General features: G+C 32.1%; 4 protein-coding genes across 11 annotated transcripts; 2 read left to right on the top strand and 2 right to left on the bottom strand.

Annotated features, from left to right (window-relative positions):
• Nucleotides 1–898: 898 nt before the first annotated feature.
• Nucleotides 899–4,998, bottom strand: LOC106769204 (ethanolamine-phosphate cytidylyltransferase). Its single transcript, XM_022784263.1, has 10 exons — nt 4,662–4,998; nt 3,730–4,151; nt 3,408–3,643; nt 3,015–3,166; nt 2,680–2,751; nt 2,534–2,601; nt 2,340–2,460; nt 2,082–2,141; nt 1,871–1,993; nt 899–1,419 (listed from the first exon to the last, which is right to left on the bottom strand). Exons 2-10 carry the CDS (start codon nt 4,086–4,088, stop codon nt 1,348–1,350), a joined length of 1,263 nt encoding a protein of 420 aa, XP_022639984.1. The 5' UTR covers nt 4,089–4,151; nt 4,662–4,998; the 3' UTR covers nt 899–1,347.
• A 2,145-nt stretch (nt 4,999–7,143) lies between these two features.
• Nucleotides 7,144–11,184, top strand: LOC106769550 (ABC transporter I family member 6, chloroplastic). 6 transcript variants are annotated; one of them, XR_002668932.1, is made up of 6 exons: nt 7,144–7,499; nt 7,592–7,813; nt 7,977–8,276; nt 9,641–9,764; nt 10,176–10,268; nt 10,784–11,184. XR_002668932.1 is itself a non-coding variant. In XM_014655212.2 (4 exons), exons 1-4 carry the CDS (start codon nt 7,233–7,235, stop codon nt 9,728–9,730), a joined length of 879 nt encoding a protein of 292 aa, XP_014510698.2. In that variant the 5' UTR covers nt 7,144–7,232; the 3' UTR covers nt 9,731–10,053. The 6 variants fall into 6 exon arrangements, 1 of the variants encoding a protein (XP_014510698.2); XR_002668934.1 differs by having other exon boundaries at nt 9,641–9,744; nt 10,127–10,268; XR_002668933.1 differs by having other exon boundaries at nt 9,641–9,744.
• Nucleotides 11,185–14,126: 2,942 nt separating this feature from the next.
• Nucleotides 14,127–24,035, bottom strand: LOC106768733 (homeobox-DDT domain protein RLT3). Of its 3 annotated transcripts, XM_022784264.1 has the most exons (18): nt 23,856–24,035; nt 23,303–23,626; nt 22,563–22,618; nt 22,274–22,477; nt 22,078–22,155; nt 21,788–21,998; nt 21,562–21,662; nt 21,362–21,481; nt 20,296–20,382; nt 20,050–20,181; nt 19,760–19,900; nt 17,941–18,063; nt 17,395–17,847; nt 16,819–17,187; nt 16,031–16,648; nt 15,537–15,641; nt 15,231–15,432; nt 14,127–14,647 (listed from the first exon to the last, which is right to left on the bottom strand). In XM_022784264.1, exons 2-18 carry the CDS (start codon nt 23,598–23,600, stop codon nt 14,625–14,627), a joined length of 3,321 nt encoding a protein of 1,106 aa, XP_022639985.1. In that variant the 5' UTR covers nt 23,601–23,626; nt 23,856–24,035; the 3' UTR covers nt 14,127–14,624. The 3 variants fall into 3 exon arrangements, with proteins under 3 accessions (XP_022639985.1, XP_022639986.1, XP_014509507.1); XM_022784265.1 differs by lacking the exon at nt 22,078–22,155; XM_014654021.2 differs by lacking the exon at nt 21,362–21,481 and having other exon boundaries at nt 23,856–24,034.
• A 1,480-nt stretch (nt 24,036–25,515) lies between these two features.
• LOC106767599 (mitochondrial import receptor subunit TOM7-1-like) lies at nt 25,516–26,012 on the top strand. The gene has a single exon (XM_014652520.2). It carries the CDS (start codon nt 25,580–25,582, stop codon nt 25,796–25,798), a length of 219 nt encoding a protein of 72 aa, XP_014508006.1. The 5' UTR covers nt 25,516–25,579; the 3' UTR covers nt 25,799–26,012.
• Nucleotides 26,013–26,497: the final 485 nt, after the last annotated feature.

The following is a 26,497-nucleotide window of genomic DNA, read 5'->3' on the forward strand; positions in this document are numbered from 1 at the left end:
AGAATTTTAATTAGAAATATCCCTGAAAAGCTGGTCAATGAGTTCATATATATATTTGTTAATTTATTTCATGTATGTTCCTTCCACTGAGATCTTTTAGTACTAAAAATAATACGTACAGGTACAGGTGTCGCTACTGTCACTATTCATTGTAACCCTTTTTAACAGATATCATTAGTAACTAATTGTGTTATTAAAGGGGATTAGATTGGTCATTTGTGTACAAATATGCATTCTATGAATAAGGAAATTATATTTCTTATTTTTTTATGGTAAGGTCTTCCTTTTCTAATCTAATCTAAGTGCATTAATTAAGCCACTCCATTAGTTTCATCACTACTTTTATTTTGTTCCTATTAAAGTTAATTTTTATATCAATTTTTTCTTTTTGCATAATTTAGAGCTATTGTAAAAATACGATTTTGAACTAGAATTTGTTTTAGTTACTCAATTTAGTTTTTTTATGCCAAATATCTAGTTAACTGGTGACTATTAAATTATGGATCAAACTCACAATAAATAGCAACTTCAAAGACTAAATTGACTTAATCAATTATATTAATTTTTAAGGGTTTACATAACCTATTGTAGATTCCACACAAAAAAACTATGGTAATAGTCTTCACTAAATTAATAACAACCGCCACAACTGGAATTACTTATTTAATTCATAAAATAAAATCGATCAATACTTATTCCATTTTATAATAAATGCCATTTAATTATTGCCCTTTTACAATAAGAAAATACTCACTCAAATATTTGTCTAAACTTTGGGAGAATTTATGAGTTCCCTTAATTAATGTAACCTTAAACCATTATTTCACATAATATTAACAGGTATTCTGTATAGAGTTGGCTAAATAACCATACTTAAGACCCTAAGAGATGTAAAAAAAAAAAAAAATAAGCTGCTGTCATTTTCTTTTATTGGCTGTCATCTATAAAAAATAATGACACAGGTTTTCCACAAGCAAATGAAATAATTCTGCAGAGTAGAAATAAATAAAGGAAAGACAGTGATACGTATAACCTCTGACAGTGACAATATACTGTCAGAGTAAGGAATCCTCCAGTTGGGGTACACTAAACACCAACCACAGAAAAACCAAAATGGCATAAAACTGGTGAACAAACCACATGGATGCCTTTCAGATGGAAAAAAAATTCAAAACAAAACGGCAGGGCATTAAAGTACATCGGTATTCCTGAGTTATGGCCTACAAACCCTGCACTATTTCTCCTTCACAAACTGTGTATGGATTCATGCTGTATGTAGCATATTTGTGACAGGGCCAAGCTTAAAGAGCAGTACCAAATTAATGTGCAAGATCATTTCTGTACACTCTAGTCTCCGGAGACATATTTTTTCTCTTCATAGTATCTTTGCTCACTCCTAGTTTTCTTAGCATTGCGTTTCTGCATTAGACAAGAAAACAAACCAGATAACAATGTCATCTTAAAGGATCAAACATCTATCGTAATTTTGAAAGGAAAAGCAAAAGGGGTGAACTTCTTTAGTCCAGAAATAGGAACTGATAAAATCATGAGCCTGTTGATGCAAAACCCACTACACATTGTTTCAGTTTCAAATGCTTCAGTGGTATGTGCATGATTCTTGGCTTTTTCACGTCAGACCCCATCAACTGGAGTACAATTCAGGAATGTGAAATAGTTTTTTAATGAAGTTTTACTTTGAGAGGTGAAACTATGCATTTGTGAAGAATTATAAAATTAACAGCAACTTTGATAAACTTAATATTGGCCTAATACACTCGAATAACAGATTAACTATACCAATTAAGATTTGGAGGTTAGTCAAATCTTGAGAAGCAAAAATGGAAATAAAAAATCGCATTGAAGAAATTACCACGTAAGCTTCATGATTGGCCATTATCCTTTGGGCTACAGAGGCAGTAGTAATATCTTTCGGGCTTTCGAGTAAACGGAATATTCCCATGCTCTTGGGGACCTCATATGGATCTAGCTCACACTGCATATTAAAACTTGTTCAGATATATGTGAATATAGGAAAATGATATCGTATCCCAAGTGAACTGAAAAACTAAAGGTGCACTTACATTCAATGACTTCTCAGCAATAGTACCATGCACAACTAGTGAGATATTGAAAGTGGTGATCTGTTTGATTCCAAAATAAACCTCATCATAATGGAAATATCCAATGAATTCAAATTATGTGCAACAACTTTTCAGATGCAGCGATGTATGTGTCAAAGAAAATAGACCTCATGATAATGAAAATATCCAGTCGGTTCAAATTACTAAATGGTAAGACTACTTGAACGAAATCCAGAAAATGTAGAATCAGAGACTTACCATGTCCTTTGTAATTTCCCAAGGTGAACCAATAATAACTTCATCAACATAACGAGAAGCTAGCACACTAAGGCTACGCTCATGCAGATGCATGATTGGATAGTGATTTCCTCTATGCTCACTGCAGAAAATTTGTTAGTTTCTTATCTGTCGTTAACACCACCTGGATAATACTCATTCAATAGTAAATATACCTCACAGTCTCATCTGAGTGGATTCCAACTAGAAGAAAATCTCCAAGCTCCCTAGCCTTCTTCAGTATCTGAAAGAACTCAGAAAAATAAATAACACAACAAATAAATAAAATGGCGTGCGTTTTGACTTCAATATTTATCTGTACCTCAACATGGCCTGCGTGAAAGAGATCAAAAGCCCCGTCAATGTATACAATACGTGCATTTGGTCCAGGACCCTACAATAAGATGGAGTGACGATGAATTATCACAAACAAAAATTCCACAAACTGTAACCAAAAAGACAAATAGCCTCCAACGTGAACCTTTTAATTGTACCATAATTTTAAGTCATTTTTGCTTCCATATAAATCTTGGTATTGTTTAGGGTAGCTCTTACAGAAACATCAAGAATATTTTCAACTAAAAAATCACCAGAGAAAATTGTGAACCGAATGTGTTCTTTGAAAGAACAGGCATGACACAAGCAACCAAAAAATACCTTGCCATTTGAAAACTGGACAATACGTCGGGAAGTTGGTAGAAATTGAGCTATGTGGGAAGCCTGTGATGGGTTTTCTTCTTGAGGTTTTACCTCACTGCCATTATGATCTTCACAACTTTTTTTATTTCTTAAAGAAGACAGTATTCTTCCTGCATAAAAGCATTGTCAAATCAAACACATTATAAGCTTAATGATTCACAATAGTTGTCGAAGCATAAAAAAACATTGATATCAAGCCCCGATATTAGAGAACTTGAGTAATATTTTTCATCTAAAGAACCACAACTTCATACACACGTATGACACCAGATTTTTCCTGGAAGCTTATTTACCCCTCAGCAGATGATGTCATGTCAGTATCCTGATATGATATGAATAGAAGCTTAGTACCTACGATATCTGTACTGGAAACTCCTTCAGTACGCTTAATTTGCTTGTAACGACCAGCTTTCTTTGCTGCAGCATATGCATCTGTTCCGTCTGGAAGCAGGCACGGATCATCACCGTGTATGACATAGTCAATTTTGTATTCATGAAAGAGACGATCCAAGAATTTCTGGGTAATTGCATAAGGAGCATCGGTTATGACCTCATCCACCCATTTCAATCCACTGACAAGGGCCAGCCTACAGGATAATCCATAACTCGGTTTTCAGAATCACCGACACAAGACTTTAGAATTGAAAAGACCATACAAAATCAAATTTTATACCTCTCTGACATAGACAAAACGGGTGGTCCTTTATTAGCCACGATCTCCTCATCACTCACGAGACCCACAACCAATTCATCTCCTAGAGCCTTTGCTTGTCTGAGAGCATTGGCATGGCCATAATGCATCAGATCAAAACATCCATCCATGTAAACCCGAATGCGCCTCTTCCCAGATTTCTTCTTGTGGAAAATCCCCAAATTAGACCAAGAACATGGCAGTGACAAATAAGGAACACCAATCCCACCAAAGTAGCTGGTTGACAACCCCAGCAAGGCTGCTGTAACCATTAGCCCCCCAAACACGCGCGGGTAGTAGTTTACCCCCTCCCAAATCCAACTGTTGTGTTCGTAATCCATGCTCTTTTTATTTACTTTTTTTTTCTCAGAAATTAGTTATTACATATAAGAGGAGGCACAGACCTGCAACCAACCATCGTGTCAAAAACAGAACCAAATCCGTTTTATTCACACAGGTACAATTCCCACAAACATTACTAGTAAAACTCAATGGAGAAAATAATGCTTCAAAAATGCAAAGAAAAAAGTTCAATTGCCACCCCCAACCAAATGAAACAACCATTTGCATGCAAAATCCTTACGGAAAACAAGAAAATTAAGAATTGGGGCATTCACATATCCCTGATCTAGCTTACAGCAACACCAAAAATGCAGCTTTACCGAAATGAAATTAAGAGTTAGAACGAATCTTCGGTAGCGTACGCAGATGCAAAAAAAAAGAAGAAAAAAGTCCAAACTCAAAAATAACGAGAACCAACCTGAGATCCTGAATAAAAAAAGAGAATTGAGGAGTAACAAAGTACGAAAACGAAGATGGTAAGAAGAAAAAAACGAATTTGACGAGATGCAATGGCTGAAAGCAAAAAAAAAAAAATTATAGATGGAAGAAACAGAAAAAGATCGAATAAGAACCTTTTTTTTTCGTTGCTTTTTCCGTTCCCTTTGTGTCTGTGTCTCCTCGCTCTCTCTCTCTCTCTCCTCCTCTGATTCGTATGGAGGAAAGCTGGTGGTAGTTTTTTGGTTTGCAACAAAACTTTGTCTGAAACAAAATAGGCTTCGCTTTTTCTAAACACAGACCAAATTGCAGAAATATAAATATCGCAATCTTAGCAGTCAATTATATAGGCCAATGACTCTTTTACTCCTACAACTTATGCTATTCTCTTTTCTTCCTTCCTCCTTCTAGAAAACTAATTCATTTTTTTTCCCTATCATTCAAAAGTAATTAGAAATGAAATATCACCAATATCTGATTTAAGCATTAGTCCCACCTCGAATGGACCCCTTCTCTCATATGTGGCTGTGCCTCAATATTAGTCTCTTAGGAGACATTTTAGGGCAATATTAATTGCGTGTTCATTCACTGCTTATATATATATATATATATATATATATATATATATATATATATATATATATATATATTCTTTTCAAATATTTCTTTTATGTAGTTATTCAATCCAACGGTCTGATTTATGTACATGTGGGTGATTTCAATAGACCTGTTACTTGCTCTTTCTATGCTGATTTCCGCACGTGTTAGAGGCTCTATATTTTTATTATTAGATTTTTAAAATTTTAATTTTATATGTAAAAGAATTAATTGCAAAAGCTATATATATTATAATCAATTAATAGTATACAAATTCATATAACATTATGATTATTCTAATTTTCGACAGTGAATTAGTTAAATTTAGTTTTTGTATTTATTTATTTTTTTACAATTTTCAAATTCTACTCTTATAATAAAAATGTATAAAATGAACAAATGCATTATTTTAAACGTTTTTTACTTGAATTCTGAGAATGAATATCACCTAAACACGTGTTAATGATGAGTGACACATAGTATAACAATTTTTGTGTTATTAGTGTCATATCAATGACTACGAATTTTGAATGATATGGTTTACTAAATGCGTGGCTTGTCCAAAATATAACTGTGTTTCCTTTTAATTCTTCTTTCTTACAATACTTTAATAGAATACATTTTTTTTTCTTTCTTCCACGCAAAACCCTTGTATGTTTGTCTTCTTTTCATATTACTACAATTATTTATTTTTTAAGGTCATGTAGCACAATTTATATATTTTTATTATAAATATTAATAAAATATATACAACGTGATTGTATACTTAATATAAGTATACCACAAACATTTATGCATATTTACTTTATGTTTAACATTAGTTATATTATTATTATTATTATTATTATTATTACTTATTAAGTTTTTATTATAATAAAATATATATTTAAAACAATATTATTAAAATAACTAATAAAATAAATTGTCGCATGAATAAATAAATAAATTTAATATTTTACCCATTTTCAGTGTATTCTTTATTCGTATTTCCTTATTAACATGATTTAATAATTTATTTTTCTTCTATATATAAAAGAATTTTCTTTCTTTTTGTCTACTTTTTTATTTCACCTTTATTCTTTTTATTTAAATTTAACTGATTTTTTTAATTTAACATTTTTAAATTTAACTCTTTTTTCTAAATTAAATAAATAAAAAACCATCTAAATAAATAAAAGCTATATATGAGTAAATGGTAAAAATTATTTATATTTATTTTGATAATTATAACTTCATTAATGTTTTTGTTGTCACAAAAACGTAAACTGTTTTGACTATTATATATAAAGATGATTATTTGTTTAGTTTGTATTTGTTTTTTAAATTTTATCCTTTAAATAATTTTTTTAATAAAATAAACATTTTACCAATTTTATCTTAAACTACTTTTTAACATTTAACCATATTTTTTAATTTGATATTTTTTTAAAAAACTTAACCATTCTTTTAAAAAGTTACGTATGAAATAAATAAAATTATATTTAATTTTATAATTATAATAATAATAATTTAATTATTATAAAAAATAACACGTAATTTTTATTTACTTAACTTTTTTAATTGATACATTTTAATAAAATATACCAAGGTTTAGTTCAATCAAATCATAAATAACTATCTTCATTTTTTGTTTTAAATTAAATTTTAAAATTATTAAAACACACTTAAATTTAAAATTAATTTTTCATTTTTTTTACCTAAAACTTAGTCTACTGTCAACTAAAAAATCTCTTACCTAAAATAATAAACTCATATATATATATATATATATATATATATATATATATATAATATTAGTAAAATACATTTCATCAACAAATATACCATGTTAATTTACACATAGGGAAGATGAAACTCACATCTCCTAAAAATTGCAAAAGTGTAAAATGTATTTTAACATATTTGTTTTTTCTAACAAGTCCATCAATTAAAATTTATTAATAATGATGAAACTAACATGCTTATTAAACAATAAATAAGGTAAAAAAGTTATTAAGCCAATAATGTATTTAAAAGAAGGCAAAGATAGTTGGAGGAATGAGTAGGCAGAAAAAACAAGCACTCTGGTAAAAGGGATTGCGGACTTTGATTTTCTGCTTTCGAGTGCAGCCATGGCTTTATCTCTACCTACTCATTCTTCTCGCTCCCTCCTCCCTCTTCCACCATCCACCAAACCCACTTTCCCCACCCTCCGCCGCCTCAACCACCGCCTTTCACTCGTCACTGCTTCCATTCCCCTGCTCCAAGTCAATGACCTTAGAGCCAAGATCGTCGAGTCCAACGTCCAGATTCTCCACGGCGTTAACCTCACCGTTAACCAAGGAGAGGTCCACGCCATCATGGGAAAAAATGGCTCTGGAAAAAGTACTTTCGCCAAGGTTGCTCATTTACCCTACCCTCTTTCGTTCAATTGAAAAAAAACTGATTTTTTAGTGTTGAAATACGGCGATGCTAATTGAACAAAATGCAGGTTCTAGTGGGGCACCCCGATTATGAAGTTACTGGAGGCAGTGTTGTATTCAAAGGGGAGAATTTGCTTGAAATGGAACCCGAAGAAAGGTCTCTTTCGGGTCTCTTCATGAGTTTCCAGTCCCCCGTTGAAATTCCTGGTGTTTCCAATGATGAGTTTCTTAGAATGGCCTACAATGCTCGAAGGAAAAAGCTTGGTCTACCTGAGCTTGGACCACTCGAGGTATTGTAAAAGCTGAACTGCATAAATTGGTTTTAACTTTAAGTCATTTAATGTGAGTGTTTTTGTAGAAGTTTATCCAAATAGTACTCTGTGTTTCTCATATATTGTTATGAGGTTTGTTGTTGATATTACCTGTTATGTTTGTGATTGATTTGTGGTGCAGTGTATTGAATACCTGATGAAAAAGCTTAAGCTTGTTAATATGAAGACTGATTTTCTCAATAGGAATGTGAATGAAGGGTTTAGTGGCGGTGAACGCAAACGCAATGAAATCTTGCAGCTTGCAGTTTTGGGGGCGGATTTGGCTATTTTGGATGAGATTGACTCTGGGTTGGATGTTGATGCGCTTAAGGATGTTGCCAGTGCCGTTAATCAGATTCTTACCCCACAAAATTCTTTGATGATGATAACTCATTATAGACGGATTCTGGATCTTTTGAAACCTACACATGTCCATGTTATGGTAACTTATGACTTACTATTCATCTTCATTGTCATTGCAAGTTTTGGAGTTGTAATTCGTCTTATGTATGGGTTTTCACTTTTCGTTATTGGAATCGTGATGCTAGTTCATCACATTATTTTTCCTTTTTATTGGGACACTGTCATATTTAGCAATCCCAGGATTGCAGATAAAACTGAAAATACTTTACAATACAGGGCTTACTGGGGTAATGACTGTTTTGAAATAATTTATACAGTTTATATAAATATACTTGATCAAGTATTAACAAGTACCAAAGTATCTAGACATGTTCGTTATTAAGTCATAGGTTTTAGCTTTTAAAAAAACCTACAAGTAAAATAGTAACGAAGGATGCCGTGACTGACCAAATAGATAGAGAAAAACAGAGTGCTTTAGTGTTGTGCATGACTCATATCTATGGGTGGGTAGATGTTGGAGCGATTATAACCCTATTTCTAATCAAGGGTTGAAAGACAACTGCCTTGTTTCCTAGGACGTGAGAACATTACTGAATCCTATATCACTATGCATGTGTGTGTGCTAGTTTATTCTATTGTTTTAGGTTCCGGTTGTTGGTGCTATAATTAGTTTGGGTCCGTCGGTTATGGATGACAAAAGAACTTGAGACTTAGACTACAGAGTCAATAAACGGAGAGCATGGACTGATGGAACTAAGGGAACTAAAGAAAACAGAAAAAGGAACTCAGTAGTGTGACAATAACACTAAAAACATAGATGGATGAGAATAAGTGAACAATGAAAACTAGATTTAATCATGAGAAATCTGGAACTAAGAGTGAGAACTAAATGTCAAATAAGCTTCATCATGGGTTGCCTGAAATTGGCTGGAGGATCAAACCGAGGTTGTGAGTAGTCACAAGATATAGGAGGGAAGAGACAATTGAAGCATGGTAATCATGAACTTTAAAAGGAATTTCTTTAAGCTGACCCTCTAATGTTAATTTTGGTGGGCAATCTTAGGATTGTGGACAGCTTCAACATAACGTGCTATGTAACTGCTACAAAAAGTGCAATGCCATGGTAGTGCATATGGCCTCTATGAGCTGTTATAGCATGCTATTGACAACTCTTGACACTGTTAAGAAAAATATTTTGTTAAATAGTTGTGATCTTGGGTACTTTGGTAGTTAAGAGCTGTTATTAAACATTTGATTTGTATCTTGTTTGAGTTTGCAAGTTAATAGACATTTACTTGTCTTCTTATGATAGAATATTGTTTATCTTTCTTAGAAAGCAGTTCTCTACCATGTATTAGAAACTGAATGTGCATTATGTTTATGCTATATGCTGTGTGAAATAATATGAACGGATCTTTTCTTTCTTTTTCTCAAAAAAATCAGGACAAAGGGAAAATTGCAAGATCAGGTGACATATCGATGGTAGAAACTATTGAGGCAGAGGGATATGAAACTGTCTCCACTTCAACATAATACAGTGTGTATCGGTATTTTATTTTACTTCAGTGTAAATTTCCTGATCCTGTTTCAGTTTAAGTTCATTTTCATTTATAAATAGTTGAAGAGTATCCCTTGCAAGAACATAGTGGGGAATTGACAGTATATATTATTGTAAAATGAAGAAAGCATTCTTACCGGTCGTAGTGAGAGACATAATAAGGTGAACTGATTTGTACTGAGTTTGGGAAATTTGTCTGTTTAACTGCTGCAAGTAGTTGAATACTACCTCGTCCTCCTATATATGAAAAACAGACATATAATTCATCAAGACCAATAAAAGTACTTAAGTTGACTAATCCTAATAGGGAGGTTTAGCAATAATCTTTTATTTCTGAGTTCCTTATAAATTCAAATTGTAATTGCTTACAGATATGCCATTCTCGGTAAGATAAGAAAATCTTTAAATGTTGAATTTCAGTGCATCTACATTAGTCTCAATCAAATATCATCAGTTCTTGTAAGGAGCAGAAAAATATTTTCAACGCAGATGTGAGTTCGGGTGCACTACCAGGTAAAATTCATTCACATTTGGTTTTTAAAGGTCTCGTCCAAGTGCTGAGCATTTCAATTCATTAGTTTGATAATAATAATTTTCAAACCCATTAATATTTTTTAAATATTGTTTCAAATCCTTTATTATTTAATGATCACTGATATGGGTAAAATATGTTTGAATTGACTGTAAGATAAATAACGAAACTTTGTAGTTGTTAGTTATTGATTGACCTTATCAAGCAACTTAGTATCAGGTTCTGTAGATTCATTTGGTATAGAAAAATTGTACATTTTACCAATCAACTTACTATGTGTTTGCACATTTTTCCATCTGATTTTTTAAGTTCTACACATTTTACCACTTTGTTGGTTACAAAATGATGCTTTGTTTACAAAAATTGGTAGAAAAAGCATAGTAAATAAAAAAATTCGCAGAATAATAATATTTGAGCAGTAAAATATACAATAATTCTTTCAATTAACACATGACATGCTCGATAAACTTTCTTAAAATAGCTGTTTGTGTTGCAGATATGTATGCAGTTGCAGTAATGTTTTGATTGCTCCTTTCATCTTTCTAGTATCCATTTTCAAAATGAGGAAGCTTCTTGACTTGACTTGGGGACATATTTCCGTAGGCTTTGGTATAGAAATTTCGAAACTATTGAATGGGAGGTTTTGAAGTTATGCTTTCGCTTTTGTTTTAGATTTGAGCACTTTTGAAATGTTAAATACCTACTTTAGGATCACACAGCCAATAAGGATTCTAACATATGTCAATCAACGTTAAATGTTAGCCAAATTTTAGTTCCGGTATTTGCAGTTTACCTGTTTTCTTTTTGGTGGGCATATTAAAGAACTTAAATTATTGACAAGTTTCATCAACATGCCCTTTTTAAAAGCTGGAATAAAACAGGGTAAAATGTAGCGTAGCATCTCTGTCAGCAGACCAAACAATGGTCTTAATATTATAATTAAGTGTTCCTTTGTACCTTTTCTGTTTAAATTGTTGGAGAGGGGTAGTTAGAACTATGTGGTAGTCTTATGTATAAGAAGACAAGGATCACTATTAACACATGTTTTGGACTGAGACCAGGATACTGGAATAGTGTTTTGTCCTGCATCTCTATAATTTCTCCCTCACCTGCATATAAAAATAATTCTGATTTTATTGGATTATAGAATCTGGAAATTATTTTCGAAAGTGAAAATTAACCTTTGTTTAATCTGAAAGTCATTTTATTTTTCGGATTCCTCTTTAATCTAGAAGTTAAATGATTTTCGGAGTGTGCAATTCAAAATTTATAATTTCTCTTAATCTTTAATTTTATAATGTTATTTTTTATTACTAAATTATATAGTCTATTTTTTTTTTCAAATTATACTATCTGAAATAAATAAAAACCAATTTTTTATGTAAGAATACAGAAGCTTCCGGTCAATGGTACTGTGATGAAAATGTTCAAGATAAAGAAAGAGAAGGGCGTGTTTTACTCACATATTGTGGTTTATAATATGTAAGAGAATTGATTTTATAAATTTTGTAAAGATAGACAAGGATGGAGTTCTAATATTTAGAACTAGAAATACAAAATGAATGAAATTTGATATATTGCCCTATGATTTGAATTGGAGAAGTAAGAGTTTCTTGAGATGAAAGATGGTATAGTTTGAAAGTGTGTAAAATATCAAGATATTATTTGACTCATTAAACTTTTTTTAATGAGCTTTTCATATCTAACAAAAAAAAGTATAGTATAAAAAGAACACTTTGATCCTTGTATTTAAGAACCAAAGGAAATATTTAGATTTGTTGAATTGCATGTAGAAATCTAATGAGTTACAATATGAAACTATAGAAAAGTGATTGAGCAAATTAATTTGGTTTAATGCGGCGAAGGTTTATAATAACAGAAATTTATCCTTATAAGAAAATCAGTGAATAAGATATTAAAGTAAAGAAAGAGACTTACATATAATTTTTATTATATTGAAAAAAAAAAAAAAAAAAAAAAAAAAAAAAAAAAAAAAAAAAACTCATGATGAAGTGTATAAAGTATTGTGGAAGAGTTTGGAGAAGAAAAGTATTATTGACGTGGTTTATATTCAAGTTGTACAAAACATACAAGAGGGAGTAACTATTAATAAAAGAACTATAATAAAACTAAGGATTTTCTCTAAGAAAAATATTACATTAGGACACACGGATTAATTTAGTCATGAATGTGGTATATGGAAACGTAAAAATCTATACATTTTGTAAGTTACTCTGAAATTCTACAAGAGTTGCTCTTAGCTGAGTATATATGTGTATATTTCTACCTTTTCAGATAACATTACACTAATTGTATTATTCATAATCAGTAAGGTAAGTCGAAATTAATAAATAATTTGGTCATGTAACTCATATTCATCAAGGTAAGATTCATAAATATAGACAGTAGTATAAATAATAAATTCTAATATTCGTTAATTATTATATTTATTGTTAGTCGCATTGATTTTGAGTGTTTTTAAGAGACACAGCTCCTACCTAATTTAAAAAGGATAAATATTTTGAAAAATGACGAATATTTTTGAAGTCGAAGATTTTAAGTGTTCTAAGTACTCTTTTCTTTATAACCTCTTTAAAATATATAAACCACGTAAAACAGTATTATTTTATGTTTTTTGTGAACGTAATTTTTTATTAAGATCCAAATGAAGCGTTTGCATACACTAATTTTGAACTTTGGAGTAATACTTTGAAAATAAAAATTTGGATATATAATCTTAGCCATGACCAATACGAATGTGATGTTAAAATGTAGGAGAAAAGAAAAATGTCATAGTAATTTTTTTCAAGTTTAAATATCGAGGGTCAATACTAGAAATACAAGGAAAAAATTAATGAGATGTCATAAATAGATATAAAAAAGGGTATTAAAATGGTATGGTGTACGTGTTTGTTTTAGAGGAACAAAAGAAATATGTGGGTTAACATAAATGAAAAATAAAAATGGATAAAATGATAATAGAGAAGGAGACGTTAGTGAAATACGAGGAAAAAATAACATAGACATGTATAAAGGTGTGGAGATACACTACTGAGAAAAATACATTACAAAATTTAAAGATACTGGAAGTATTAAAAAAAGCATTTTATGATAATTAATGATAACAAATTATTATTATTCGTATAAAAATGTGATGAGAAATAACTCACTATTGTATTTATTTTTGTTATAAACTTCTTTTCTTTCTCTTTCAATTATCTCCCCGTTCCAATATCTTTTATTCAGATGTTTTGAATAAGATATCAAGTTTAAACTTTATAAATAGAGAACATTTAAAACATTTTTAATTGAAGATTAATCAACAAAATCAATGAGCATTTTATATAAAATAAAAATACGATTTTTCATGTTTTTCACACCATTTTCGAATTTGTACATTGTCACAAATTTAAATTTCTTTTCCCCAAATTCTCACCCATTTGCTTATATTTTTTCTTTCAATCGTCGTGGTGTTTTTTCCACTTTTATTTCAAAGATCTTTCATTCTCACTCATGTACATAATTTCCTGCCAGTCATTTAAATAATTATTATTCACAAACTTTGGTGCTTGTTTGCATAACTTTTTCACTTATTTTTATTTGTTTGCATTTCCATAACTTTCTCACTCATTCATTTGAATTTCTCGTCTCTATATTCTTTTTCTGGTGTTGTAATCATTACAGAAATTAAATTTCAAGAACTTTAGATGCATGCGAGAAAATATGAATATTGCCCAAACATTAAATAATTATTTCTGTTATATTATACTGATAATTAAACTAGATCTCGATTAAACAATTTAAAAGGTCTATTTTTAAGAACTTTAAAGTAAAGAAAATTGCAGTGAAACTCACATGTCGTTTTTACTTAATAAATGGCCTTAAACTCTGTAATCCTCTCATAATACAAATTATTTTCAACCAGTACGACATTATTATTCTGTAAGATACAAAGACAAAATTGATTTCTCAAACGAGAAGAGCACAACCATGATGAAGCAATAAAAATGGGTGACCTTGTAGAAACCGAGTGGGACTACGCACCAAAAAACTAGAGCTACCTAGTAATTTTTTATATAAAAAAATAAAGCTATACATGTGACCACTAAGATTGCTTGTATAAGGGGAAAAAGAGGGCAAAGGGGAGGATACAAGAAACATGGATTTTGACGTGTGCTAAGCCTGGGCGAAACTGTTTGTATTGTAGTCAATCAAAAAATTCAGCACAAGAATGTTTGACAAGTAAGATGAATGCACCAGGGCGTCAAGGAGCGGAACAGCTAGTTGCTTCATTTCAATCCCAACATACGAATGCAATTAAACAAACGTAAGCACACCTATCGCCAAGGACCATATTGACCTGAAAGAGAAACCAAATACCTACCTTATGGGCACAGTACATTGAAAACATCTGGGACAACCCAAAATAAGAAAAAGGGTAAACATTAAAAATAAATTACATTCCAGCCTTTTTAAGTCGTCATATGACACTACCAATGCATGTTTGTCTTGGTAATCGATAGCATTTCTTCTGAATAAATTAACTAAAAAAGGGAGAGGAAACTTGGGCGGCATAAGTTTGGCATATCCTACACCACCAATTTGCAGATAGAATATGCAAATTTCAATTCAACAATACATCAGCACACTTCATACGTGTGAAACTAAACTAGTTTTGGATATCTAATGATGGGTGGAACGAAGAGATTTGAGGGCATGAAATTATATGAAATGAATTATCACACTGGGTATTTTATAATGCAACAGAATAAAAATCGTAAGACCGTAGGGCAAATATATGATATACCCTCAATTATCAAGCAGATAACCAAAAATTTAAACTAAGCAAAATTGTAACCAAAACAAACTATAACAGCCAGAATAATTACATCATGCCATGTGATTTATTATTTCTAATAACATAGAAGTACTTTAAATCTTACCGGTTCCCTGCTTTTTCAGAGGATGGACTCTGTCCAGGTAGGGAGCAATTATGACATCTAGCTTCACTAACCACAGACCAAGGGCGGATGATGTACGGGGCATAGATGCAAATGATGCAATGATTTCTTCAAACACATCATCCGGAAATTTGCATTGAAACAACCAGTCCTTATTGATGGCACCAACAAAATCATCAAGAACCTATAACATAAAAAATTCATAAGAAAATAGATTAAAGTTAATTTAAGACAATAGAATTTCATACACTCCAGAAATCCTATCAAACATAAAGTTAAAACAATAACCTGTAAAAGCTCTAGTAAAGTTGAGGTGCGTCTGAGTCGTTTCACCCATAGTTTATGAGCAGATTTCCTCCAAGCACCAACCAGGGCATCCTCAGGCATAACAGACTATACAAAAAGTGGGGTGAGAGTAATGGAAAAGAGTATTAATCTTCAAAATGCCCACGTGCTTAAAATAAACAGTAAACCATGTCATGTTTCCAATACAGAACATCAGAAAGATGGACAAGCAGATAAAAGGATAGGGCAACACATTTGAAATTAATTTACTATCATGCTTATCTAGGATTAGAAGTAACATAACTAAAATATTTTCTAGAATTGCAGCAATACTATTCAATCAAAAGTAGCCCAAAGAATGAAGCATCAATTTTCCCACACAAACCCCAACCAATTGCATGGAATTTGTGCCTTAAAAGGACCAATGTAACAAGACAAGACATCAATGCCAGTAAGAATCAAATGATCAAAATTGAAGGAAATGAATGCCAACATACCTCAATAGCATAAACTGCAGCTTTCAGAGATTGAATATGTGATGGCAGCACTTTGTGATTAGGAAATGTGTTGTTGTCTTCTTTCTCCCTGCATGTGGCTATGTGGATAGCATATTTTTCTTCTAGGTCAAAATCAAGCTCAAATGTCATATGGCAAATTTTACAGTGTCTCTCATCTCGCCAGTAAAGATCGTGACAACTCTTGCATTTGGCAAGAGAGTCCATGTAAGACCTTCTACCATATTTTACAACATTGAGATCTGAGTAAAAAGAATTCCAAATCCAAGAATCGTATTCTTGAACCCGGATCCATTTCTTAATTAGATCCTCTACTTTCTTTCCAGCTTCAATTACCACAGCCCCATCTGAAGGAAAGGAATCTTCAGCTGTCTCGGTCATGTTCAGGTTGTCTACATCAGATGCAGGAGAATAACTGTCATCTGTGACCATATCCAGTTCAGACTGATCAGAATGTGACATAGAACCCATTCCAGTACTATTAACATTAGTCCTGGCCATAGATCTGCATAGTGATGTTTGTCTCCTTTCCAATGATTCAATAAGAAGAGCCTCCCGTTTTCCTCTATCGTCCAGAATTGACATCAACGCACATAATGCCTGCATAGATGCAGGTTAACCAAATGCAAGTAAGTAACACTAAAATAGTAATGCAAACAATAGACACACGAGACTATGAAACATATGCCTGTTTGGTTGTTTACTCTTCCATGTTTCTAATATGTGTAGCTAAATATATTTTCTTACACACAAGAAAACAAGAAATTCACCTCCACAGTATCAATAACCTCCCAGTGACCATCTTCAGAAGATTCAAAATATATCCTCCTGTGACCAGGATCATCTACATTACATGGCCCCAAGAAAAGCCAGTATCTATTGTACCGACGATCAGATCCCAAAAACACTGATTGAATGGGATGTGACATAGATGAACCGTTTCCCTTTTGGAAGTAAGCTTCATAGTTGTGGAATCTTGAGAATAATGATGAGGAGTCTACACTACAGGGATCAGAGTTCAAGTGTACTTTATGGTTCAAAAGGGACCCAGGTTTCTTTACTACTGATCTCTTTATTTTAGCTCCAGACCCTCGTAATTGGATGCTAGAATTGCAATCAGCTGAGACTTTAGACAAATCCTGCATAAAACACATCATTCAGGATACAACCTAACATTATAAGATTACTTCACAAAACATCTCAGAGGGTGGTTGGAAGTTGGGAAGGGATGCAAGAGGAATGGAGACAATACAAAGCCTGTAACTTCTATTTTATCAATTTAAAACTCAGGTTTAATTTGAAGGGAGGGGCAGACAATTGAATGAACCCTTTGCCTAGAAGTTTACCTTCATCCTAACGCTGGATCCAGATGAAACAAGATCAGTTAAAGCTGCCAATGCATTCAATTTTTCTTCAATGTTTAAGTTTGAATATTCACTCTCCATCAGTCCTAATAACCATGCTTCTCCGGAACGGCTCTCATCAATTTCAGTGTATATTTTCCGCATATTCTTTTTATGACTGTTTACACTCTTCAATTTTCTTATACTGGAATTTATTGAATCATTTTCAAAATCATCAGCACTGCTGCATGTATCAGTGTCATTAAGTTCATCATCAACACTACCAGAGTACTCCGTATCTGAATGAGATTCATCACTGTCCTTCATAACTGTGCTCATTCGCAATCGGTAAGCAGTCGCTGAAATCTTTTCAAATAAAGTAATATCACTTGACAGAGCAGAACATATTAAAGACTCAAGTTCCTCTGTAGTGCTGGCAAGGTTTAATTCAACAATCTATATGATATCAAAATAAAGATGAAATTCATCAGTAGTATAGGTAACGAATATAATTTTTAAAAAAAAATGAATTAGAAAACAGTTAGTTGCCTGCATTGACTTTGCCAGCTCAACCACTTTGCATCCAGTGTTTCCTCTCTCTGACAAAATATTAAACAACTCACTCTTCAAGGTGCCAGGGCATAGACCATAGTTTACAAGAAGATTCAATTCCTACAAAACAAAAGCGTGAGACTATACCTTAAAACCTACACATTCAATACTGAAAACTTGGACTGACATCCAATAAAAGCTTATTGACTGACTCAAACAGTTTTCTAATTATTGTAACTTAAAAAAGAAATATGTGGCAATATATGTTTCACTGACAGTACATCTTTTACACTATCAATGGATCAGAGTTAAATCCAGAGAGAAACACAATAATCTAAAAGACAGGTTCAGATTAAGAACATGAAAAAGGTAATGTTTATTAAGTAACAAAGTTCACTGGACATTCAAGACTCCTAGCCACAATGATAATTCACCCACTAACTCCTCTCAACTCCTCTTCAAATGTATTGTAGCATGCCTTGTTTCTTCTAACTATCAAAGTTTAACTAATCGTCTAAGGCCCTAAATGAACAGATCTGTCATGACCAAGCTATATCAATTGAAACTGCTAAAATTTCATATCTGAGATGCCAAAGTCAGTGGTTTATACATTTGAGAATCGAGCAGAATATGTTGAAATTACTTAAAAGTTACTTTTAAGTTAATGTTGAAAATTATAACTTTTAAAATTAAGTAAGAGGTTGTTTGCTAAATTCTATTTTTTAGCCTAAAAGCTCCTTATAAGCTACAATAAAAAGTTGTTTGGTAATTTCTTTTGAAAAAGTTAGTTCCTGTAAAACATGTTATTTGTCAAATGAAAAACCATATTTATAAAATAAAAGTACTATAGAAAATTAATTTAATTTACACAAAAGTTATCTTACTAATAAAAGTAAATAAAAATATTAAAAGTACAAGTATTTAAATTTTCTAATTTTTATACATGCACAAATTTTATTTTGTTTAAGAAAAAAAGATGACAAGGTTCACACAGAAAAAAACAGTATTCACAAGAGTCTCAGAAATAAATAAAAACGAAAAACATTGTACGAATGAATTAGAAGTGAATGTAAAGTTATGATTCAGAAAAAAAAAAAAAAAAAAAAAAAGACAAGTCATGGTATTGATAGGGGCTTTGGTACAGAAAAGACTGCAAAACCCACTCAGAAATTGTTTGAGGGAGCTTTTTCCAAAGGCTACTTTTTTACAATCTACATTGTAAAAATAAGCTCCTAAATTAAGAACTCATACACACAAAAAAATTGGCCCAACTTTTAAGGGGAAAAAAGGTTAAAAAAATATGTCCGGTCAAACACAACCAAAGTACATGCTAAACAACTTCATCACATAGTTTCTGATGATACTCAAGCTTTTCAACAAAGGTTACTAATACAGTCAAGGAGTGGATAGTAATTAGTAAATCATAGAAGACGATGATGCTTTATTTTTTTGGGGAAGGGGTATGGAAATTCTCCCTCTCTTGGGCAAGATGTGGGTGGCAGAAAAACAGGCATTTTTGAAACCTAATTTTTCCATGACTGCATGAACATCATGCATGTATTGCCTTCATCTAAAACATATATTATATAATCTAAATATTATTTTACCTCAATCTGTCAAAGAAGACAACATACCATAAAACAGATGTTCACCGTTTAGGATGTGTTGTAGTATGACAGTTTATAAAAAAAAAAAAACAAATACACACTAGTAACAGTTAAAAGCATCTAGAATGTCTGATTTATGTAAAAAACATAACATAAACAAATTCAAGTCAGGTCAGATGGAGAATAGGTTCATTTGGACTTTGGAATACCTTGTTAAGGACATCTCTACGTAAGGACCCTTGTTTCGAACCAAATCCAGAAGCAACCAGCACTTGACGAAGTATTTCAATCCAAGTAAGAGAATTTAGAGATCTTCTCCAGAAGTCCAGGGAATATTCCTGACTTTCAACCTGCAAAATCATTATAAAAGTAAACACGTAATGAACTTGTACTGCAAACATTATAAAACAATAAGTCATTCTATAATTAAATGTTCCAAAACAATAAGTACTTAAATCCATGACCTCCAAAACTGAGGTAAAGAAAATAAGCAACTCACCGAGTGAAGCAATGCAAGAAAGTTACATGATTTATTTAAATGAGGTGAAAATCCATTAGTTAGCTCCACTTCAATGTCAGATAGAAGAAGTGTGAGAAGGGCTACATGAATCTTGCCAAGTAACATTGAGTCCTGGGAAACACGTGCAGTAAAGAGATAGATACTTTGGATGCCAAAATTAGAATTAAACAATAACAACTGGAAATACTTTCAATGTATAAGCATGGGTCAGAGATGGCTTATAACCTTGTCATGAAAAGCTTGAACAAGCTCGTCAAGAGTGAAGGGACAAATATCAACAATTATGGCATATGTATAAATGAAATGGAAAACCTGCCAAAATAAAGTTAGTTCCATGTCAATATCAAGTTAATCATAAAAAAAAATCCAAAAAAATTAAAATGAAGCTATACAGTAACTTCAGTGCACCTTAAAAATGACAATGATTAACTAATCAAAGAAAGAACATTTTGTCAAATAAAAAATAAATCCCGCAGGCTGTAACTAATAAATCCAAAAATCAGCAATAGTTTATCCAAAATTAAACAAAAACCCATAATAATCTGTCTGAGAAATAACAAGGTACTAAAATCAGGAAGAATTTCCTTCACTTTCACATTATATAATCTATAATGTCCATCACATGTTTAAATTCCAGAAGCATAAACAAAATATGTACAGAAGAAAGAATGCTGACCTTCGAGCTTAGGTAGGTTCTGTTAAATCAATAATGGTAGAGGGATTCAAGAGAGAGCTAGGTATGGCCTTAAATATAATAAAAAAATTATAAGATTTTTTTTATTTTCACTCCTCTTGCCTCTTGAGTTACCTATTGTGTTCATCACCCTCTCTCTCTCTCTTTCATGTAAACTTGTTTCTGAAGAAAAAAGTAAAACACAAACTCATTCGTTATTTCTGCACTCATTTCTCATCTGTTCTAATTACTCGCTTAAATCATCTTATTTTAACTCTTCGCATTTATACTGCTACAATAAAAAGATCATTTTTTGCAATAAAGATTATTAAAACAAGATTTGCAAAATTAAAATGAAAGATGTATTTCTTGCTGACAATATAGTTATAGTTATACTAAATTATGTGCTCCTTTTTGTTGTATTAGTGGCAATGATTAAATATATAAATTTTAAATATATCATTTTAGCTCCCCCAAGATTATTGGTCAAGATTCACCACGAGACAAAAATATTCACGAGGAGAATCACATGGAGAGTACACCAGAATTGAGTAAATTTGATTGAAAACTTATTATATTCATAATTCTTGATATAAACTACTACATATTTCCATTTACTTTTAAGGCAATCTTGATTGAATTTGACATTTTTCTAGCACGGCAATGTTTAGCACTATTTGAGTAGTAAAGGTGCATTTTATAGAAGAGAAACTTTAGTGGATGAGCGTAGAAACACATCTGCAAAAAAAAGTACCAATAACAATACACGTCCATTAAGATAAACATATCTGAAGTCAGAACTGATTGATTGTATGCACCTTAAATAATTTCTTCACAATTTCAGGAGAGGAGTCCCAAGGTTGCAAATGGATAGGTTTCTTCATCTTGACAGTATCTGGTGGAAACTTCACTAGCGCATCTGTATAATGCCGCATGCATTAAATGAATGAAATTAATCAGAATCGAAACATTCCAGCTCCATGACATCATTACTCATTTGAATATAACAAGGAATACTAGTCAATTTTTGTTCCTCCAAGTTACCTTTACAAAGTGAGCAGACAAGCATTCCACTAGCAGCAAGATGATTAGAACACCTAAACAGATCAGTTTCTTCTTGTAACTCCCTCAGCTCTAGCTCTTCATCATCAATTAACATTGAAACTCGATCAACTCCCTCCTCAGATATTGCATTATCAAGAGCTAGTCCACAGCTTTTGTTTGGAGACTGATTCTGAGTCACACATAGTTCCCCCTGCCAGACAAGAAAAATAAAAATTTGCCAAACCATTCAACAGTAGTAAACACAAATTCACATTTAACTTTTTGGTTACCACTCTTCTTTGCATGGAAATTTTCCTCTTATCCTGTGATTTATTTCTCTTATTCTGCATTTTATTTTTTGGCATTACCTGTTCAGAAAAAAAAAAAATCCAGACCTACTATTATGAACCAGAACTGACAAGCTTATTCGTATATTGTATAGGAAGAAGACAAAGTGTGCATATATTGTGGATTTAAATAGCTTACATTCCTGTTTACTGTTTTCCGTGATCTGTTGTTTACTGAAAGTAAAGGAACTTCTTGGCCATCAACGCCAAAATTAATTGGAAGGTCTCCAGCATCAGGATTTGTTGCCCTCCAAACTGTCATCAGACCTTTGCCAATACCATGCTTCTTCACAGGTGCTGTCCTATTACAATCGGTGAGCCTTCGAATTGCACTCTTGGAACCCTGATGAAAAAGGACTTGTGGTAAATAAATGTAAAGGAGTGGCAAAAGATACATCACAGATCTTTCTTGGAATAATAGAAGTCACCTTCCTCTTTTTTGAGGATCCTTGGTCCTCTTGACAAGCAAAAGTGTGTCTGGGTCCTAATCAATCAAAGAGGAAACGGAAACAAGCTCGTTATAAAAGTTACAATAGGTAGGTGCAAAAGACTAAATAGATTTAAAGGTATACTAAGAATAACAATAGAAATGGCCAGATGGGCGAAGTAACAATGTTATTTGCACAGTAAAAGTGCACAATGGAAGGAATTAAAAAGTAGGGTGTTTTACGACTCCTTGTTGAATTGAGGCCAAAACATTTATTTCTTCTGTCAGAAAGAAAAAGTTACAGAACATTGCAGTGATTGATAATCAAATCAAATTAATAATCTGTTTCACTTCATATTTCCTATGAATACATATACAGACACGATGCTTAACTAATGACAATTATTTACTCCCTTCCATGTTCACTCCAATCAACGAAAGGGATGGTGCTAATTTGGACATATAAACTAACTCATCTAATACAAAGTTCTTTACTGAAAGAATCATATTCCATCTATACCCCATTGTTCTTCAAAAATTTAGTAAAATATCCACGCACTCATATACCGTAATATACAGTATTTAACAACACAAATCCACTGAATCCGATCACCAAAAACCACTGCCTTGTACTCCCATCTAATATCATTGATCCGCAACTATCGGATACAATTAAAAGAAAAAAACAGAGCACTAAGCACTCGGCGCACAGTAGAATAACTATGAATCATTCAAACGCACCAGAAGGAAGAAAGTCAAACTCCTGACCAAGCGAAGGACCATCCTTCCGCAACACTCTGTTCACAATGTAATCGTCTGTGAACAGCTCCTGAAGACCTTTACGCTTTTGTGTTTTCTTGACGTTCCGCGACACAGCCATGTCATAATTTGAAACAGAAGAACCGTTTATAGCAGCCGCAACAACTCGCAATGATCCTTTTCCACCGCCAGGCGCGCGAAATTCTTCGCCCGAGCAAGTGCAGGGTGGCACTATCACTCCATTTCCACCATTATCCCTCCGCGTATCATGGTCTTCCATTACCCTCAGTGTTCAGTGTTTCTCATCTGCGTCACACAAAAAATGAAAGAGACTCGAATCAGAGTTCAGAAATGACGCTGAAACGCAACGCGAACCGAATTTGCGGAGAAGATGCAATTCGCTATTGCCGCGATCAAATGTTCGTATTCGTTGAATTCCGTTAAGGCGGTTGAAATCAGTGTTATGGCGGTGTTTGGAGAGATAATGGAAAGAGAAAAAATGGAAGGAAAAAGAAGAGTGAGGCGTGAAACGTACCGCGATTGGAGCTTACGAACTATGCTTGCATGGAATGAAATGAAAGAGGATATGAAGTGAGTTGAAGAAGTGGAAAAAGAAGCGTAGGTGAGGATAATATGACAGGAGAAGTAGGGTTTTGGGTTTTATGGAAGAAGAGAAATATCTCTCTTGTTCAGCCAAACAACCCCTTCCCAGCCATAACTCGAAAAATATCATAACAAAGCTGTTATTTCCTTTGGGCTCCGTTTCAGCCCACTCCATCCTCTGTCAAAAAAAAAATAAAAATAATTCACTTTTTTATTTATTTTCACATTTTTTTATGTTTGAGAAATTATGTTGTCAAAGTGACCAACCTCATTTACACTTACAACGTCTAATTTATTATGGATTTAGTTAAAAAAGTATTAGCTCAACTTAATTGGTAAATATTTTATAATCACACTCAATTTCAGATGGATGGAATTGGTAATTTAATGAATTATTATTAAATATATTTTTTTAAATTTATTTTATATATTTATTATTATACAATAAAAAGTAATTAACTCGATTGATATTTATAAGCGTCTAATTAAAATGTTTATTTATTATTTTATCAAATGTCATTATAAAGATCGAAATTAAAAATTAATTGATTATTTGATGGAAATAATTTTGTATAAGGATTCTGAAGTTTATGTGATATCAATTGGTTACAAAGCTTGTTACATATTTTTGTGATATAGTTCATTGTTGGTGATAGTGTTAAGATTGATATTTAGAATGATTTATGGTGTTTAACTATATGCAAAATTTATGTAGTCTACCCCATATAAATCATAAACAGAAAGTCTTATCATAACTACCTTAAACAAAATTGTTGGAAATTATACTTTAGGCCATACATATTTACTATCACCAACATCATATTCATTTATATAGTCTTCCTAAAACCTAACCCCTAATGCATTTTCTTGAAATATTGGTATTTTTCAACAATTTAATTATATTATGTAACACTTATACAACATAATTGAAATAATTTTAGTCATTTAAAATAATGTAAAAAATGTGAAAATAACATATAAAATGTACAAGGTGTTCAAACCTTTTTGCAAAATGTCATCTTATTATCAATAATCACAATATTACCCATTAAGGTGATTTAAGGAAAATATATGACAATAAATAACCATTAACATATTACCCACCTCAATATTAATTATAACTTTTAAAAGTATTTCATAAGCACAAACAAATAAAATTAATTTTAGAGTGTTGTTAGTTTTACTAATCAAAATCAGTTCCTTAATATTTTGCTGGTGAAATTTTGGAGTGCAAATCATGTTAGCTTTACCAAAATTTAACTTTTTTAACAAAAAAAAAAAGTGTATTCTTATTGAGTAAGTCCAATCTATCATTATATTAAATATTTTTATTATTTATAAATTCATAAATAAAAATTAAATAAAAAAAGTAAAAATATTTAGTGTGTTAAAAATATAAAATATATTAATTACTTCTGCAAATATAAAGCCAGCAGAGAGGTTAAAAAAATATTCAGAATTACTATTTTACATAACAGTAACTTTAATGTTTTCTGAGCCATTTTCATCTTAAACGACGCAACCCTTGTTGTCGTTTACAAGTGTGTGTGTGAGCAATACCACAGGAACACTATAATTAGGGTTTATGGTATCCCCAAATAGACCATTTGGTAGGGAGAGAAACCGAGAGGAGAGAGAAAAGGGAATTTAGTTTCAATGGCATCAAGGGTTTCTTTGAAAGCAAAGGGGAAGAGTTCCAAGGGATCGAAGGCACAAGAAGACCGATCCTTGAGCGAGTCTCTGAAGGAGTGGACGACATGGACGATGCGAAAAGCTAAGGTCATCACTCACTACGGGTTCATTCCTTTGGTCATCATCATCGGTATGAACTCTGACCCCAAGCCTGCACTTTCGCAGCTTTTCAGCCCCGTCTGATCCACATCCACCTCTTCGATTCTCCATCATCAATGCGACGACGTTTCGTTCTTCTTTTTTTTTTTTCTTTACCCTTTTTCACATCTATAACTTCATTGAATCAGTTTTCAGAATGGAGTAGTTTGTTTTGTTCGAAACAATTATCGAAGACGCGGTAGTAAATAATGGATCTTTTATTATAATTACAATATTCAAATATTGTCCCTGCTTTTTATTTTGTTTTCATCTGTGTTTCTGATAATTGGAAATGGTTTGATCAATGGAATTGAACCTGAGTTTTTTTATTATTATTATTTAACTGGTATGTGACTTCTATATAGTATGGTCTTTATCTTTGGTTTAGCAGGTGGGAAAATTACCGTGTTTGTTTTTTTACTATCTTTAGGGTATTGGATTTTGCAGTCATGTTTCATGGTTTATTTGGGGGAGGCACTATTCTTGTGGTTTTGTAATGTTAATAGTTTAACGGTGTTTGATTTGTATCAAACCAAACCCTGTTTGCGCTTTTTACTACCAAATTAAGTTCATATGATATTTCAGGGCCAAATTTGGGGTTTTTTCAATTGTGCTATTTCTTCTGATTACCCGAAAGTGTTAAAATATTTTTTCATTTTGAACTTCGGTTTGGGTGGTGCCCCTTAGCAAAGATAAACATTTTTTGGTTTGATTTGAGCAGGAAAGATTATAGGATTGAGAAAA

This window comes from Vigna radiata, chromosome 7 (assembly GCF_000741045.1).
Source record: "Vigna radiata var. radiata cultivar VC1973A chromosome 7, Vradiata_ver6, whole genome shotgun sequence".
NCBI classification, from domain to species: Eukaryota; Viridiplantae; Streptophyta; class Magnoliopsida; order Fabales; family Fabaceae; genus Vigna; species Vigna radiata.